This window comes from Poecilia mexicana, unplaced genomic scaffold (assembly GCF_051168715.1).
Source record: "Poecilia mexicana isolate PSO_F unplaced genomic scaffold, ASM5116871v1 scaffold_14, whole genome shotgun sequence".
NCBI lineage: Eukaryota > Metazoa > Chordata > Actinopteri > Cyprinodontiformes > Poeciliidae > Poecilia > Poecilia mexicana.
The window spans coordinates 18,588,326-18,605,470 of NW_028263383.1; the positions used below are offsets into that span (position 1 = coordinate 18,588,326).

At 38.5% G+C, this 17,145-nt stretch overlaps 1 protein-coding gene and 1 long non-coding RNA gene across 2 annotated transcripts; both read left to right on the forward strand.

The window, feature by feature from the left end:
• The first annotated feature begins 380 nt into the window (after positions 1-380).
• Positions 381-8,877, forward strand: igsf5a (immunoglobulin superfamily, member 5a). Its single transcript, XM_088012304.1, has 6 exons — positions 381-1,298; positions 2,894-3,208; positions 4,313-4,603; positions 6,649-6,768; positions 6,926-6,950; positions 7,043-8,877. Exons 1-6 carry the CDS (start codon positions 1,238-1,240, stop codon positions 7,197-7,199), a joined length of 969 nt encoding a protein of 322 aa, XP_087868430.1. The 5' UTR covers positions 381-1,237; the 3' UTR covers positions 7,200-8,877.
• Positions 8,878-9,944: 1,067 nt separating this feature from the next.
• LOC106926299 (uncharacterized) lies at positions 9,945-16,533 on the forward strand. Its single transcript, XR_015765198.1, has 2 exons — positions 9,945-9,975; positions 16,479-16,533. It is a non-coding gene; the product is annotated as an uncharacterized LOC106926299 (long non-coding RNA).
• The last annotated feature ends 612 nt before the right edge of the window (positions 16,534-17,145 follow it).

The window sequence follows — 17,145 nt, forward strand, 5'->3', positions numbered from 1 at the left end:
ATAAATAAAAATACATAAATAAATGACAAATCTGATGTATGAGTGAACTTTTGGCATTTGGACAAAGAACATAATCTCTTTTCAACCTAGGATTTGAAGAAGTCTTCACATGTTGCTGTATTTAATTGCAATAATCTCTTCTAAAATATATATTTTGAAGTAATTTAATGAATAAAGGAGTATTATTATTGGATGTGTTATCTAGATTTCTGAACTGAACCCTGCGTATTTGTAGCCGTCAGGGCAATAAAAGTTTCAGACTGATCCACACTGTGAGGGTAAATAGGGAAGCTGTTTTCAAGCCCTTTTAGATGAGAAACCATCCTGGTCTCTGCTTTTTAATTGTCTTTTTATTCCATGTTAGCAAGATTATTCTACATATTCCACATCCATTTGCTAAAAAGAAAAATAAGGCGAAACCGGGATCCTCATGTTGGTAAGCAGCTTAATAATAATGTCAAACCTGAGCTTAACCTCAGATGTAACACTTAATTTCTTGTCTTTTGTCACACCTCAACTTCACCCGTCAGGTGTGTCTTCAGGTGAAACATCGGAGGCTTTATGACTGAGTGACGTGTGTGGAGAGATAAGGGCTGGCTTTCAGAAACCAAAGTTGGACTTTGTTTCCTGTGTCAGTTTGAGTCCCACCTGTTAGTCCAGGAAATGCAGGTCTGATCAGCAGCGCCGTCCACGGCAGGAACCGTCACGCAGTAAGTCAGTCGATCACATTTGAGTTGTGGAAAAATATAACTTTTGGTACGTTTTTTTTTTTTTTTCACTCTGAGACTTAAAAATGATTAATACATAGATAAAATAAACAGAAATGTTGCAGTTAAACTGACTTCAGTTTAGGACGTAAGAATATTTTGATGGTACGGTGTTGTAAGACGGCAGCTGGATGTTACAGACTTTGTGTTGTTTTCATTTGAAATGAAACGTGAGATCAATCCTTTGGAAAAGGAAAATTATGAAATCCTCTCTGTATGGATTTTATTTAATCTTTTTCCCGTGTGCATCTTTTCCTATGAGTTGTTTTCCCAACCAAGTGCAGGGGACAACTTGATGTGTGTCACCTGTAGTTTGACATCATTTCTATTAATGCATGATTTTATCAAATGATTTTTGGTGTTACATTGTATTTCATTATTTTATATTACAGTATATGGTTCAGATTTATCTATGTTTCGGTCATTACACTGATTTTATTGCGTTTATTCTCTAGAGTGACAACACTACAATGACTGCTTCCTGGAAAATAAGCTTTGGCCTCATGTCCATTTGTTTACTACAATGCAGAGGTTAGTGTTTTATTCATATGTATTTACAAATGTATAAATTGTGTGGTTGAATTTGTCTTTTAGAGATCTTGACTTTATATTAAAAAACCAAGACAGAACAGATAGAGACAGAATGAGGGATATAACCTTGTTGCCAGAATATGATGTGCTGATATTTTCTGACAGTCAATGCAGAAAATGGATATGTGACCCTAAAAACTCCTCTGTAGTCAAATTAAAATATTGTTGTTCCCCATTATGCAGAGAAACACTGTACTGTAAAACATGAGTCTATTTTTGTCTTTAACATTTTACAGAAAAACCCTTGATTGTGTGTTACTTTAACAGACTTGTGCACCAAAATTCTGTTTTCCACCGTTTGCTTTGGAATAAAATTTATTTTGGATCTAAACTCTTAAGTCTAACAAAGCCTAAAGCTAACAATGCGATATCTAATCCTGGAACCAGTTTTAGCTTTTGTATCACTTTTTTTAATATGTTTGAAATGTTTTGTTGACATTTGAAATTTCTTTTTTTTTTGTCCATCTTAATTGAGAGGACTGGTGAAAACACCTAGCTGTTTCTTAAAGAAAAATACCCATCAAAATATTTCAGCAAAAGTAATGGCTGAAATTCTGAAAATATTTTTTTATTCCCAGCAAATGGGTGGGTGGGGGGAACTTGATCCCTCAATACATAATTTCCAGTCAACTATTACTTTTACAAGTTATTTTTAATGAACTGCAATAAAATTCTCCTATAAATAGGAAAATATTTCTCAACTTGACATCAATGCTGGACACATGGTTTCCAGAATTACTTTGTGTTTGACTTTCAGTCCATTCAAATGCTAACAAAGCAACTTTATTTGCTAAATTCACATAGCAAACACCAACTTTCTTCAAGCACAGTGTAAACAAAGCAGCATTCCTTGGTTTGCTGCCGTCTGTTTCCTGTTTCCTTTCTCTGACCTAACATTTACAGTAATGACTCAAAACATAAAATAATTTAACTATCGTCGCCACACAAATGTCAGTAACATTCCTCTTAAGCATACACTATAACCTAAATAAATTCAACATGTCAATAATTTCTAGACAAATTAGTACAAAAATTGTTACTTCTGCTACTCTCTAGACACTTTCACAAAAGTGTAGCTGCTTTTAAGTCAGGAAAAATTTACCTTCTAGGCAATCTGGTGTATTGTCACCTTCTTAAAATAGTGGCCTAAATCATCTTTTGCCCAATTTTTATTTAATTTTTTGTTGTTGTTGTTGTTGCCAAAATCATCTCTTGGCAACATAGAGGTGGTGATTTATTGATTTTATTTTTATTTTTATTTTATTTTTATTTTTTTTGCAAAAATCACTTTTGCCAAAAAATCTCCTAGGCCATTACTTTAGGAAAGTAACAATATTGCAGCATGAATTTATTAAAATAAAAAAATAAGTGGTTTTTTTTCATTGACTAGAGCTAAATGTAACAGAATACATTTTGCTGAAAAATGATATTTACTATCCAGCTGACAAATGTGGAATTTACATCAGCAGCTGCATTTACATTAAGATAAAATTCAGCATCCAGGTTGTTGTATGATTTCTTTGTCTTGAACCCAGTGGCGTCGCAGAAGGTCCAACTGGAGCCTCTGAACTCAACGGTGCTGCGAGATTCTGACGTCCAGTTTATCGCCACCATTCAGGGAGACTGGGAGGTCACAAACTGGGGTGTCGGAGGCATTCAAGTCCTCACAATTGTCAACTCAACAAATAGCATAATCCCCTCGTTGGACAGATTTTCTGCTAGATTCTGCGTCAACACCAACAGAAATTGTTTGGAGTTTACCATCCATAATGTCTCCCGCGCTGATGCTGGGGAAGTTGTGTGTAATGTACAAGGTCATCAACCAGTGACAGCCCAGCTTTATGTACAAGGTGAGGTCGCTACATTATTTTTCTCTATGTTTTTACAGTCTTGAATTTAGAAATGACAAATGAAGCTGCAGACGCCTTGTAGTTCCTGTGGTATACTCTAGAGGTCAGTAATGAGCAATGTTCCATGTCTGAGGCGCTTCTTACGCAAACTCATCAAAAGTACCAAAAATAGTTAAATCCAGAGTAAAACACAAAAGACAAACTAGTAGAGTGATAGTGCTGGTTTATTTAGGACTATTATTATTATTATTATTATTATTATTATTATTATTAATTTTTTTTTTTTAATTTTTTTTAAAGAAACCATCCAATAATCCTGAACATGCGACAGCCTTGCCTTGCCATGAATGTTTTTAAGAAGCACAAGGAAGTTTAGATATCAAGCTATAAGTTATTATAACTTATGTGCAATAATCTAAGTCTGGGGTGTCAAACTCATTTTCATTTTGGGCAACATCAAGACCACGAATATCCTAAAAAAACAAACAAAACCCTGTTGAACTTAAAATACTGTGCACTCTTATAATTAAATAAAGTTAAACTCCTTTTCACATTGCCATATAAAAACTACTTTGATTTGTTTGATCAAAAACTATTTAAGCACACGACTATTCTTTGAAGGTTCTTTTAACATCTGGATTTGGCTCCCAAGCCTTGAGTTTGACACATTTGATCTAAGTGAACAGATAAATGTGAGGATGAATACATTTCTTTTAGAAAAAGCTTTGTAAAAAAAGAATTGATCTATAAATTAATTGAACAGTTGGAAGATATTTTCCAAAAACAATTTGGAAGGGATCAGTAAGATATGTGTCAGTTGCTGACTCATCTGTGGTATGTGTAGAATAATTCATTTGTTAAAGAAATCTGCAAACATTTCATTGTATGATTGGCAAATTGTAAACCTTATTTGACACCAAGCACCCAAAAGTTTACCGTTTAAAGCTGGACTGAAGCAAATTGCCTCAGCTCACATCCCGTTTTTTTTTTTGTTTTTTTTTACCTTACGCTAAAATAAATGCATCAAATAAATCCAGTATTCAATTCCTAGCAAATGTGCTTGAGTTCTTCAATCTAAAACCGTATTTGCTTTCTTTTTATCAGAGAGTGGAACAGTCAGCATCCCGGGCGGGAACGTGACGGTGGCGCAGGGCGGGGAGGTGGAGTTGGAGTGCGTAACGACTGCTTGGTTCCCGGCTCCGACCGTCAGCTGGACCCAAAACGGTCAGGCTGTGAACAGCAGCCTCTACAACACCACCAGCACACCTGGTGGGGATTCCTTCAACTCCACCAGCACTGTCCGGCTCACGGCCAGCAGGAACGCGAGAGTGGAGTGTTTGGCTTCTCTCTCAGCGCTCACCGCTCCACGGTCCAGCTCCGTCTACATCGAGATTGGTAGGTTCTGAACAACTGCTGGCAGCCATCAGCTGGGAATTAGTTTTGAACTGAATGGGACTTCATTGTTTTTTGCTGTGGGTGTCTTAAGTCTGTGAGCTGCAGCTCGTCTAAAATTTGATATATATCTCCTGTAGGCAATACCCGTGTTTCCATTGACCATATAATTGAGCAATTTCACAATTTGAAAATAGATTTGCTTATTGGAAACACAGCGGTTTAAAGAAAAAAAAATCTCGTTTTCTGATAAAAAGGTTTTGGTACGTGGATGAGATGGGTTTTTTGGCTGTATCGAAATTGGTTTATTTCACAAAACTGCAATAGGAAACACTTTTTTCGTATCATGAGTCACATGATCAACAACCGGCTGTCTCCACTGGCGCAAACCACAAAGAAGAAGAAGACAGGAAGTAGTTTGAGGATCATGATGTGGCATAATCCTCATTTGCGTGAACAATTGCATTCCCTCACAACACATCAAGTTGGATTTTTTTTTGGACATCAGTGGAATAGTGACAAAGTTTTGCTCACATTTGTAATGGAAACGCAGCTATTGAGAAGAAGCTCTTTGCTCAGAGGGCAGAAGAGGATTCATATTAAAACGACATCAGTGCTGCAGTAAACTTTCTGTGAAAGCAAGAAAAAAAGCTTTAGAATTAAATTAGACAATTATTTCTTTTTATTAATCCCAGGAGTTGGTTTGGCTTTGTCCTTTCAAATGTCCCTTTCAGTGAAAAAAAAAACAGCAAATAATTCTAAGAAGTGGCTAACGCTTAAAGTTTATTGGCATATTTATAACATAATACCGCAGTATAAAATCCAGACGCTTTACAGGGTTTGGAGACATGTCAATAACAAACAACAGACCAAGCACAAAAGCCTGTTTACCCTAGATGGAAGCAGATTTACAAAAAACATCTTTCAATTATTTTTACTGTGTGTAGAGTAAGATATACACACACACACACACACACACACAGACACACACGCAAACACGAGCAAGAGGGGAGAGCTTCTAAAGGTACTAAACGAGAACAATAGCTGGAACCACGAAGTAATATAGAAGTACTAAAAAGTTGCTAGCACATATAATTTCTCAGTAGGAATGATACTAACAGGTTTCCATGGGTTTTAGTTTTATTAATCAAGCTATGAGGTTTTGAAGAGAAACATTTATAGTGCGTATCTTTCTCCACATTCAAAACGTCTGTAAATTAGATAGCGACTGTAAGGAAGCCTGTGAGTGAGCTGTGTAAAACCCAGCTGGGCTGAACACAAACACAACAGCACCAGCTGTAACTCAATAATGGATCCACTCAACATATAATCTGTGGCAATTACATTTCCAGAGTCAGGTTTCAGGTGAGCCAGACACAGAAATAGCTTGATCACGAGATGATGACACAGACACGAGAGAGGAAGGCTGGAGTCGTTCTTCAGCCACAGAATGTAAAAAAATAAAAAGTTCTTGGCACAGATTTTGGGGTAACTTTTATCCACATTAAGAAAGTATTATGATTTCAAAAGAGAAGCACAGATTTGATGGGAAGAACCCCGGCTTCCTCCTCCGGTCTTGATTTGGATGTGTCGTGTTTGTTGTGCAGCTGATGAGCAAACGCAGAGGGCAAAGAGCGGACGACTGCCGTCCCCGGTGCTGGTTTAATATTCTGTCCCCGTGTCATCTGATGAGTTCACGTGATTCCTGTCACACATTTAATTTCAACTGAGGTTTCGAAAAAAATTTACTTCATGAAAAAAAATCTGGCTTCATTTGAGCCTGGGTGTCTTTGAAAAATGTAAACAGTAGATGGCTTCTTGTTACATGTTCAACCAACCATACATTCAGAATAAACTAAATGTTATAAAGGGATAACACAGGAATAACTTTAACGTAAAAAAAAAGAAGAACTTTTTAACCAGCTGGAGTCAAATTACATTAGAGAATTTAACTAGATGTAAGAACAGAGCTGTACTGCTTTTGTTGTTGAAAAACAAAACCTTTTGTGGGACATTAACCTTTTGATATTTTCCCCCTCCTGCAACAGTTCCCAAACCTCCAGACTGGACAGTGCTGATAGCCGTAGTCGTGTCGTTTGGAAGTTGTGGTTTGTTGGTTTTTCTCATCCTTGGAATCGTCATCTGCTACAAACACAGGAAAGAAAAAAGTAAGAGACATTCCTTCTTAGCCCAACTCCTATCCTATCACTCTGCATGGCACATCAGTGTAATCCCAAAACACATTCTCAGAAAATAAACGTAAAAAAATGTTCTCTTCTGTCTTTAACAAATCCAGTAACGTGTTTGTTTTATGCTCCTTTCTAGAACAAAATTACCAAGATGAAATGAGGTAAATGACCACGTGTGTTTGCTGTACAGTTTCGGGAGTGAAAGCGTCCCAGGGCTGCAGAGATTCATGGTCAGACGTTTTTGTCTTGACAGGAGAGTGAGAACACACAGTCGGCTAAGTGTCATCAGCACAGCCGAACAGGTGAGGGGACAGGCAAACGAATACTACGAGCCGGAGAACCAGAGGAACGACACAGACGACTGGACCGAGTCCGGCTTCCCAAAACACAGACATATGACCTTCGTGTGACGACACACAGAGACGGAGAGCTCTACAGACATTTGGCAGGCTTTGTCCAAAGTCTGGAGAGATCATCTGCAACGCTGATAAAAAAAAAAAATTGTTAAAATGTTAATAAAGGAGCAAATTTGTGATGACTTCCTGAAAGCGGAGTGTCAGAATGAGCAGAAGTTTTTAAGGAGACAGAGGACCAATTTCAAGGCATTCAATTACGAAGTCAAATTTCCTTTAAGTCATATTTGAAACATGCTGCATTTTTATGACAACTGCAGGCAACATACATAGTTGATTGTGCTATAAAAGGCTATAAAAACACACAATGCTGAAGAAATCCTCAGAGTGGTGGAAGACTTCCAGCTGCTTAGACCAGTGTTTCTCAACCCTGGTCCTCACCGCCCCCCCTGTCCTGCATGTTTTAGGTGTTTCCCTTCTACCATACACCTGAATTGTATTAACAGGCGTCTGCAGTACTTGATAGTCATGCAATCATTTGAATCATCTGTTCTGGAATAGAGGCACATCTAAAACATGCAGAGCAGGGGGGCGCTGAGGACCAGGGTGGAGAAACACTGGCTTAGACCGTTTTAGCTACTTTTAGCTGAAGAAACGGCAACAAAACCTAACAGTCTCTTATGAACGTGTAGACGTTTAATATACCACTGTAACCCAAAGATAAAAACATTTTCGGTTTGAGTTGTGTAGTTGTGCTAACATCAGCTGAAACAAAAAGTGTCTGTGTCTGTGTGTGTGTGTGTGTGCGTGTGCATGCGTGTGTGTGTGTGTGTGCGCGTTTGTTTGTAATACCTTGTGGGGACGATTTTCCTGACATATACTACGTTGTGGGGACCAATTGCTCCTTGTGGGGACCGGAACCTGGTCCCCACAAGGGGAAACCCTGTTTTTGGGTCAGGGGTCAGAGTTAGGGCTAAGGTATGAATTGAGTTTTGGTTAGGGTTAGGGTTAGGTATGTGATGGTTAGGGTTAGGTAAAGGTAAGGTTTAGGCTGTAGAAATGAATGGAAGTCAATGGAAAGTCCCCACAAAGATAGCAACACAAACGTGTGTGTGTGTGTGTGTGTGTGTGTGTGCATGTGTGTGTGAAAAATCCAAACAATTTCCTAAAGAACACCAGTTGTCTCTCTAACTGTGGGAAAATTTCCGACTGACTATATTTTCATGGATATGTTATTTTTGTTGTCAACACAGAATGTTTTCTGGTTTCTTCTGTTATCAGTGTCTGCAACTGTTTCCTTATAAAATGGTTTCATCCTCAGTGTTTTATGTTTTTACATGCCAGCAAAAAATATTAACAAATCTCACTTTCATTTAGAAAATTGTTGCAGAAATCTCCTTAAATAAGAATATTCTGTTAGATATTTGTTGCAGTTTAACAATTTAAATGTCTTGTTAACAAGGAAACACATTTTCTACTCTATACGGACATAGCGCCATATCTTATGTGTTGCTTGGAAAAACGGTAACAATGAAAATTACCTGCATTGTTTGACTTTGTATTGTTGACATTTTATTTTTCTGTAATTGCCAATTTTATGCCTTAGTTTTTATATTTATGTTTTGTGTCCTTGAATATCTTGAAAGAGGCCTTTGATAAGTGCACTATAACACTTTGTTGAAAGTTGTAAAGAAATTTTAAATAATATAAAATTTTTACTTTTTTTAAATGTAAACTTTCATGACTCCTGAAGTTATTTGAAGACGGAGCAGTTGTTTACAGTGCGGGTGCTGGAGGTTTAGCATCCTTCAGTAAAAACCCTACCAGTCTGAGAAACGCAACGTAAATCTGATCGCCTGCTGTCTTTATGTCTCAAAACTGGAAATGATATCAGTACCAGTTTTGTCTTCTCCCAGGCTGACTCGCTTAAATGAGACAAATTGGTTTTTATACAAAAAGGTCCTGTTTAGTTTGTGTTTTGTATTCTGTGACCATTCTTTGTGTAACTTTAAATGCCTGGTTGGTTTTGGTGAGATGACAGTCTGTAGATATGTGGTTGCATGAGTTGTAAAAAAAAAAAAAAAATCGCAGTATTGAAATTTGGACTTGTTAAAAGAAACTCGAATCTTTGTCCACTTTGATAATTATGTTAGTAGCATAACAAGAAGGAATCGTTCAGGATTGTTGAAGTGAAGTTATTCCCTTTTATGTTCTCTTAGATAATCACTCTGATAGAAAAAAACAAACAAACAAACTACATGTTCTGTTCTCAGTGTGTGTTTCATACAGGAAGATAATTGGTGATGCACTGCCTCCTACAGCCATTTCCCTGTAAGTAACCATTGAATTTCTTGTAGATCCAAATGTATGAATGTCTTAATGGTTCAAAAACAACGTTTGCATAAGCACATTTTATACGAATCTGATAAAATTATACATTTTAAAAACAGATTAATGTTAAATATACATGTCAGTCTTTATTTTTCCATTTCTAATGCAAAGCAAAAACATTAAAGTGAGGGGCTCCTGATATCTTTTCCTTTTATCTCACCACAGGTTCTTGGCTACCAGAAGTTTTTTTTTTTTTACTTTTATCTGTCAGCTTCCACTGTCGCCACGTCAGAATCTGCAAAACAAGCCAAACATGCAGCAGATTGATTGGACAGACGGCTGCTCCTCAGACAGAGGAGCTCTGCTCATTGGATCGTGGGCTGCAGGGGGCTCTGCAGACTATAAAAGCATCCACTGCACACAGATGGAAGCACAGAGGGAATCTACAGCATCGCACACAGCTGGAATCCTCACTGAGAGACGCAGCTCAGCCATGAGTGAGGTAAGAGCCTTTCACTGAGCTGCAAAGCTTCTCATTTTATAAATTAGATTCATGAATATGAGCTTTTCTTTGACTTTTGTGCAGTCAGCTGAACTACTACACTCTCAGGTGTTGACATTTTGTACTTTATAAGTGATAAATCTCATTTGCGTGGTTGTAAGTTTACACAGTGAGCCGACTGAACTTTTCCTTTAAAATGATGTCAAATTTATGCTGTTGGAAAGCAGAAGTTAAAATCCAGCCATATACTCAATGTGCTTCTGGTTTTATAATCAGAATAAAATTTGCTCACAAGATTATCATGCGAGTGGCTGCAGATCGGAAGGACAAATCGACGTCAAACAACTCCTTCCCAGAACATTGTGATAAAGTTCTGAACGTGTTTCTGCGTGACATTTCAAGCCGGATCCGCTGTGATGAAGCGGAGACGGCTCCGACCTCCGCGCTCATGCATCATTTATCGGGGTCCAAAAATCAAACTTTGCACGTTGACTTGGGAGGGTCTGAGATAGAGCGGAGTGAGAGGAGACTCCTTACACACACTGTTCAGTTACTGAATTATTCAGAGTAACTGCGAAGCCGGAGGAAGAAACAAAGAAAAAAAAAAACACTCATTCTGTCAGTGTGCATTTGTGAGCACAGCCTCCAATAAGACCTTATCACGAATTGCTCACCCTGAGGATCACCGCTGACTGAGAGCATGAGGATACATATTTTATCTTTTTCCTCCAACGTCCCAGCTGCTCCTTGGAGCAGCTTGTAGTCTGGTGTTTAGCTTTCTATACAATGTGACACAACATCCAATGGAGGTTTTATTCTTTACTCTTCTGTGCAATTCTTACAGAGTGACGTTCAAATAAAAGTCAGGAAACTTTGAATGGTCAAATCGTGGACAGCAGTATGATGCATGATGGGAGAATGGATGAGTTTCCTAATCTACGTCTTTAACGGCGAGTCAGTTTGGATTTTAAAGAACGTTATGGTCATTGGGACTCTCACAAATGGTGGAAACGTGACCTGGCCAGGCTAGTTTTCGTCTCCGTGAAAGCAGAGACGCAATGAAACAGAAATTCAACATGGCTGCCGTCGTTTCCTCTGGTCTGAAATAGTGTGAGAAGCCGCTTCCGAGTCATCTCAGACTCAGTGTATGAAAGTTGAACCACCTGGTTTTGGATGCCAAATGTAGCTGAGTGGTTCAATTTTAAATAATTAGTCTTCTGTGTGCAAGTCAAAGAGAAATGTATGTTAAACGTAAAGAAAAACAATAGGATCAAGTCTTCAGTTTGTTTCTTTTCTGGTTAAGTATTCCTACTTAGAAGTTAAACATTTTTTTAAAATAGCTTAGTTTGTTGCCTGTAGGGGGCGCTGTGTTCTGTCATTTCAACCAGAAATGCACATCTTCTTGTTTTTTTTTTTTTTAAATAACAGCCCACATGTAGGGTAGAGTCAGAAACCATGCTGGGTTTTTACAAACATAGACTTTTCAACATAAATTAATTTTCCAACATTTTTGGCAGCTGCATTGAAAATGTTCTTCCTCTCCTGCTAGCAGCTGTGAAATACCAGCAGCAATATCATAGACATTTTTGACCTCCAAGGTTCCATGAATGAACCTTCAAATCGAGCAACAACTTAAATAAAAACACAAAAGCCTTAAAATGAAACATCCAAGAGAAAAAAAAAGAAAACCTGGTCACTCCAAAAGCAGCAAAAGCCCAATATTAAAAACAAGGTAGTGCAGTTCGGCCTTTAATTTATCCCAATGAACCAGAAGCTGCATCGCTTCATCATTCCCACCTGACTGATTTGAGTCACACGATTTCCTTTGGCAAACAGGAAACTGACAGCTCAGCCTCCCCAGTTCACACCGTCGATGCTGGAGCTCCACAGAGCTGTGTGTTCAGACCGTTCCTGTTCACTGTACCTGGAATACTCTGATGATACTCAAAAACAATAACCATGTCATGAACTACCACACCAAACGTCAACACCCTATTGTCATCCAAACTGGTGGAATAGTGTAGTTTTATACAAAAACACTTACCAGTCTGCTGCTTAAAACACCTACTCTTACAGATTTTATAGAATTAATTCATGCTTATTTTTTTTTTTTTTACAATGTTGTTAAACTAAAATCACAAAGTTGTCCAACACTGCTGCAAAAAAGGGCTGGAAATGTAATGAGAGGTGAAGTAAGTTCAGTGTGCTCGTATTGCTGCTGTTGTGCTGCCATGTCTATTATGCTGTAAATACAAAACAACCCTTTGCTTCAACTCCATGTCGAATAACGGCCAGATCACAAAAACTTCTACATTGCACCAGAAACTCCTTGCATGGCTTGTTAGACACTTAATGTCTACCATCCATCTTTTCCCCCTCCTCCATCTTTTTAATTTGGTCGTGTGCGACGCTGTAAATCTCAGCGGCTGTCGAGATTTCACACACTGCCAAATTAACACTGAGGCTGCAATAAAACTGATGTATTATTTACTTTCCTCATTAGTGCGGCTGGCATAATTTGCTATCAAATTTCCGCACATGAGAACGTTCACCAGGCAAAAAGTTTTCAACCAGAAACGGAGATGTAATTTTCTGGCAATGCCGCAGTAATTCCACCGCAGGTTAATTGGAGTTAAGTGCTAGCTGCTATTAGACGATCCACCAACACGCGTGACATCATTAAGGTGTTTTTTTATTTTATTTTTTAACATAGAGCTCATCTGGACAATTAAGTGACCAAATTCTCTTTCAGACCTTTAAAATTGGTCAAAGAATGCAATGAGAGAAAAGATTCCTGCGAACATTTTTAATGAAAACATCCAGTTCTGGAGTGGAGTGGTTCTTGAGATGTCCTGCTGTGTTAGCAAAGCCTTTACTTTAATTACACTAAGAGTTGGATGAGGTGGGGGGGCCATGGTGACCACTTGGCAAAGCCGTTAGCTCCATCATCCAAAGAGGAACGACCTCCTTTTTTTTCTTGTTTAATGATATTAGAGTGTTAAAAGATGCTGAGCAAAGTAGAAAACAAAACTGCGCGGTTAGTAGCAAACACTGTCCACGCATTGATTTCTTTATATTGCCTCAATCTAAGTCAAAACATCTTAAAGAGATTAAAATGTGACTGAACGTGAAAAACCAGGAAATCGAAAATATTGCTTTTGTTTACATTTGGAATGCAGCTTTGTGAACAGTTCATAGTGATTTACTGAGTGACCCCCGACCTCCTTTAAAAGATAAATAGATTAATCTAGTTCGATCCGTAATCCATCCAAACCGTCAGCAGGCTTTGCTGCTGCTGAAACCTGTTCTTTAGGTAATCTTGGATTCTGCAGGGCTTTGGACAGACAGACAACTGTCGCTCAGTGTACATCATCAAAACAGATTAAGATGGAACGTATCATGCCGTACATACTGCCAAAACGGGATTGAATTTTGAGCTCTCGCAAAGAACCATATGGATAAATTCATACCAAAGCCATCAAAATGTTACATTGGGATTTTTCTGGGGGGGATTGAACGTAATTCCATGGTGACGGCTCATATTTGCAGACCGCTGCAATAACAGTAGCAAAAACCTTTCAAACTGCATGACTAAACCTTGCCATCAAACCGTGTAGCCAACACCAAGCTGTTGTCAAACGGTATGATATTAGTATGTAGCAAATAAACTCTGGTGTACAAGGCCCAGTCCCGTTTGAGTCGCTTGTGTGCTCATCTTTTTTTTTTTTTCTTCTTTCAGCTCAAACAAGATCTATTCTTATCTTTAAATTCTATTTTTAACCCGATCTGTAACTAACTGTGTGTGGTATCCTGTCTAAATGTTTTAAAACTGCCTTTGAGGTGGAATGAATTATTGACCAGAGGACGACGGTCCATCGTTCAATCAGCCACCGCATCCTGGCCTCGCTGCCGTCCCGTTTCAAGTCCGCCGCTGGGGGGAAGCCGCTCCGGAGCAGAGGCGGCGCTGGGATGAGCTGCCTCTGACCTAGATTTTCTTTCTCCTTGTTAAATTCTTAATAGATCCTGAGTGCAGCGCGGTGCGTCTCCCTGGGGAGTCCGTGTAAAAGAACCAAAAATAGCCACACACCAGGAAGGTGGTTTATTCATTTGACCAACTCCCTCTCCGTCAGCAACCCTTAACCAACACGACTCACTTGTGCAGAAGAAGATCAGACCACGCTGATTCAACTTTACTTCCACACCCGGATGTTTCCATCGCGGCTTTTCATTTGAAACCTTCCGCCGGAACCTTTGTACTCATGCGTTTCCGGCTCGCTCGTTTGTTGGACGCGCAAGCAGAATCCACAAACAGCAGCGATGGAAGACCAAGTCAGTTTTCTCACCCGAATCATTTTTCTGATGAACAACCTAAATAACCGATTAAAAACAACAAATGTTTTGGTTGCGCAGCGCCTTGAGCGTCTCTCGGCCCGAGGTGTGACGACACAGCCTCTCCGTCTCTCACCCGACGGATCGTCACAGCGCAAATTAAGCAGATGAAAGTCAGCATGACGCCCTGAGTCCCAACAGCACAAACTGGCTTTGATTTTTTTTTTTTTTTTTTTTGCGTGAGCAGTGAAGCAGATGGCTACTTTGCCAAACAAACCTCCTCTGCTCGCACTGCTTCCATCTCGTGATGGAGCAGGAGGCAGATGTCGGGTCTTAGTTTGACTTTGTTCTCGTTTGACTCGCAGACATCAAAAGTGCTTTGGCATTTGGAAGTGAAAGCGCGGCGTTAATAATTCAAGCTAAACATGGTGAGATGAAACGACGATCTCAGCTGGAAACCGTCTGTAAAAAAAATGATTTGCTTCACATCACGTGAAGTTCAACCTTCTCAGTGGCGCTTTTGTACAAACTGAGTAACGCTAAACATCTCAAGGACGTATTAGTTGTCTTACTTGATGCAAATGAGATTACTTTGCGAATGCTGGACGTCTGAAACTCAGATGGGTTCTGCATTCAAAAGCTGCAGTTTCAAACTCTGAGAAGTTTGTGTTGGTTTCAGTATTTCTCCTTAAGAACTATAATCAACCGTACTCAAACAATAAGTTACTTTTCCTAGCCTTCCTGGCATGAATGGTGGTTAATTATTTATGAGCAAATGTAATGTTATTATCGAGGCCCATTCAATAAATTAGATTATTGTAAAGCCCATTTGTTTTAGTAGATTTATGACTAAGTGAAACACATTATGTAGATTGATTTCACACAGATGGATGTTTGAAAGCCTTTATTTCTATTAATACGTTTCCACTTATAGCTAATATGAAAACATATTTAAAAGTAGAATCTTACATCAGACCAATAAAAAAAACAACATATTTTTAAAATTAGAAATGTGGGCTTATTAAAAAGTATGCTTCAGGTTATTTTTAAAAGGTACTTTTAAGACTGATCAGGTCTAATTTATTGAATATTACAAAATGATTAGTGGGTGAGATTTTTCCCCTGTAGTTAGGATATTTTTGGTTGAGCCTCTGGGAAATTATAATCATATTGTCACATTGCTGTGAGTTAGTAAAATACATAAATACTCTGAGCAGGGGAAGTCTGACATTTTTGGTAATTAACACGTGTCTTCATATCCATGGAGTATAACATTATATTACCAGATATTAACTGTGAAATGCTTTCATAAACAAAGGCTCTCAAGATCTCTAAATTCTGTACATTTAGAGAAACTTTGCTGTAATAAATTCAACCTGCCAGTTTTCTGGTGGAGTCCCAATTCATGTCCACAATGGATGCTTTCTGATAATCCATAATAATTAAATCCATATTCAGAGCCTGTTTGGCGGGCGTCTTAGGAAGAATAACACACACTCTGTAACAACACTCCATTCAAACTCAACATTGGCGAATGATCAACAGTCCTGGTCAGCTGTGATCGCTTCAAACTGTGAGCGGTATTTGGTTTCTAACACGGTACCAAATCTTCAAATCTATTCAGAAAAGAGTTTGTTTAAACGGCTTCCCTCTCTCCCTTTATTATTAATGAAAACAATGAAAGAAAGCAGAAGTCCATACTTCCTTTATTGGGAGGTGTTTTCCATTTCGGTTGGATTTTATCGACCTTCTACCTGCTGCTGTTGGCCACAAGCGCTGGTTTGTTCAACGATGGGAACAAAAACAATAGATTTCTGAAGTTCTGTTCATCAGTCGGGACCAATCACCCAATAGTGGCCACACCAGCTGATTCCACTGTGAGCCTTCGTTAACAATAGGGGGAACTCGGTGTGAAACAAACGCCTCACTGGAAATGTTTTGCCCATCAAATATCACTGATATGCAGCACAAATGAGTGAAAATACTTGGGCTGCGTCACTTAAATCACTTAAAAACCACAGTGACCTCTAAAGGTTTTAACTAAGTTTGGATTTAATTTTAAACATGCTAGAATGATTATATATCTTAGAGAAAAATCTTGAGTCCATACCTGGCTCTGTTTTTTTTTTTCCTTAAGTGTTGAAAACATTTTCCTTCCTTCTTTGACTCTACAGAGGAAAACACCCGGAGCAATGACTGGAAACACCAAGCCATCTGCTGGCCACGGTATGTTCAGAGCGCCATGTTTTATTCTCGTTTCGGTTTGTTAGGGATCGAGAACAAAAGGCCCTTCTAGAAAAACTTTTGGTTGAAACTAAGAGTGATGTGGATGAGGATTGTTTTTGTATAATTCTGTAACTGTTTTGTTTTGGTGACATTTAGAGATTCTCCTTTCCAGTTTCCTGTTTTGTTTTTCCTGTTTTTATTTCTGTGTGGTTCACTTTAGTTCCCGTTTCCTGTCTCTCCTGTTCCTGAGTTTCTTGGTCTGTTTCTGTTCAGTTTTTCTGTTACTAGATGCTTTAGGGTTTTTTTTCTCTAAGTTTTGCTTATGTAGTAAAACATTTCGTTTGTGAATTATTCGGCTTCCAGCCTCATTTGAATCACAAAACTATCAAGAATCAGCAATTACTAATAACAGGCCACATAATTTCCACCTTTTGGGGTTTTTAAATTATAGTGTAATTTTTATACTCTTAAGATTTTTGTCAAACAAAACCCTTCGTTATTGCTGTTGACGTTCCGTCTTTAGGTTTTTATAAAAATGTTCTTTGAACTGCACCTTTAAGACATTCACCTTCCTGCTCAAAAATATGAGCTAAAACTTGGTCATGTTTCAGTGCA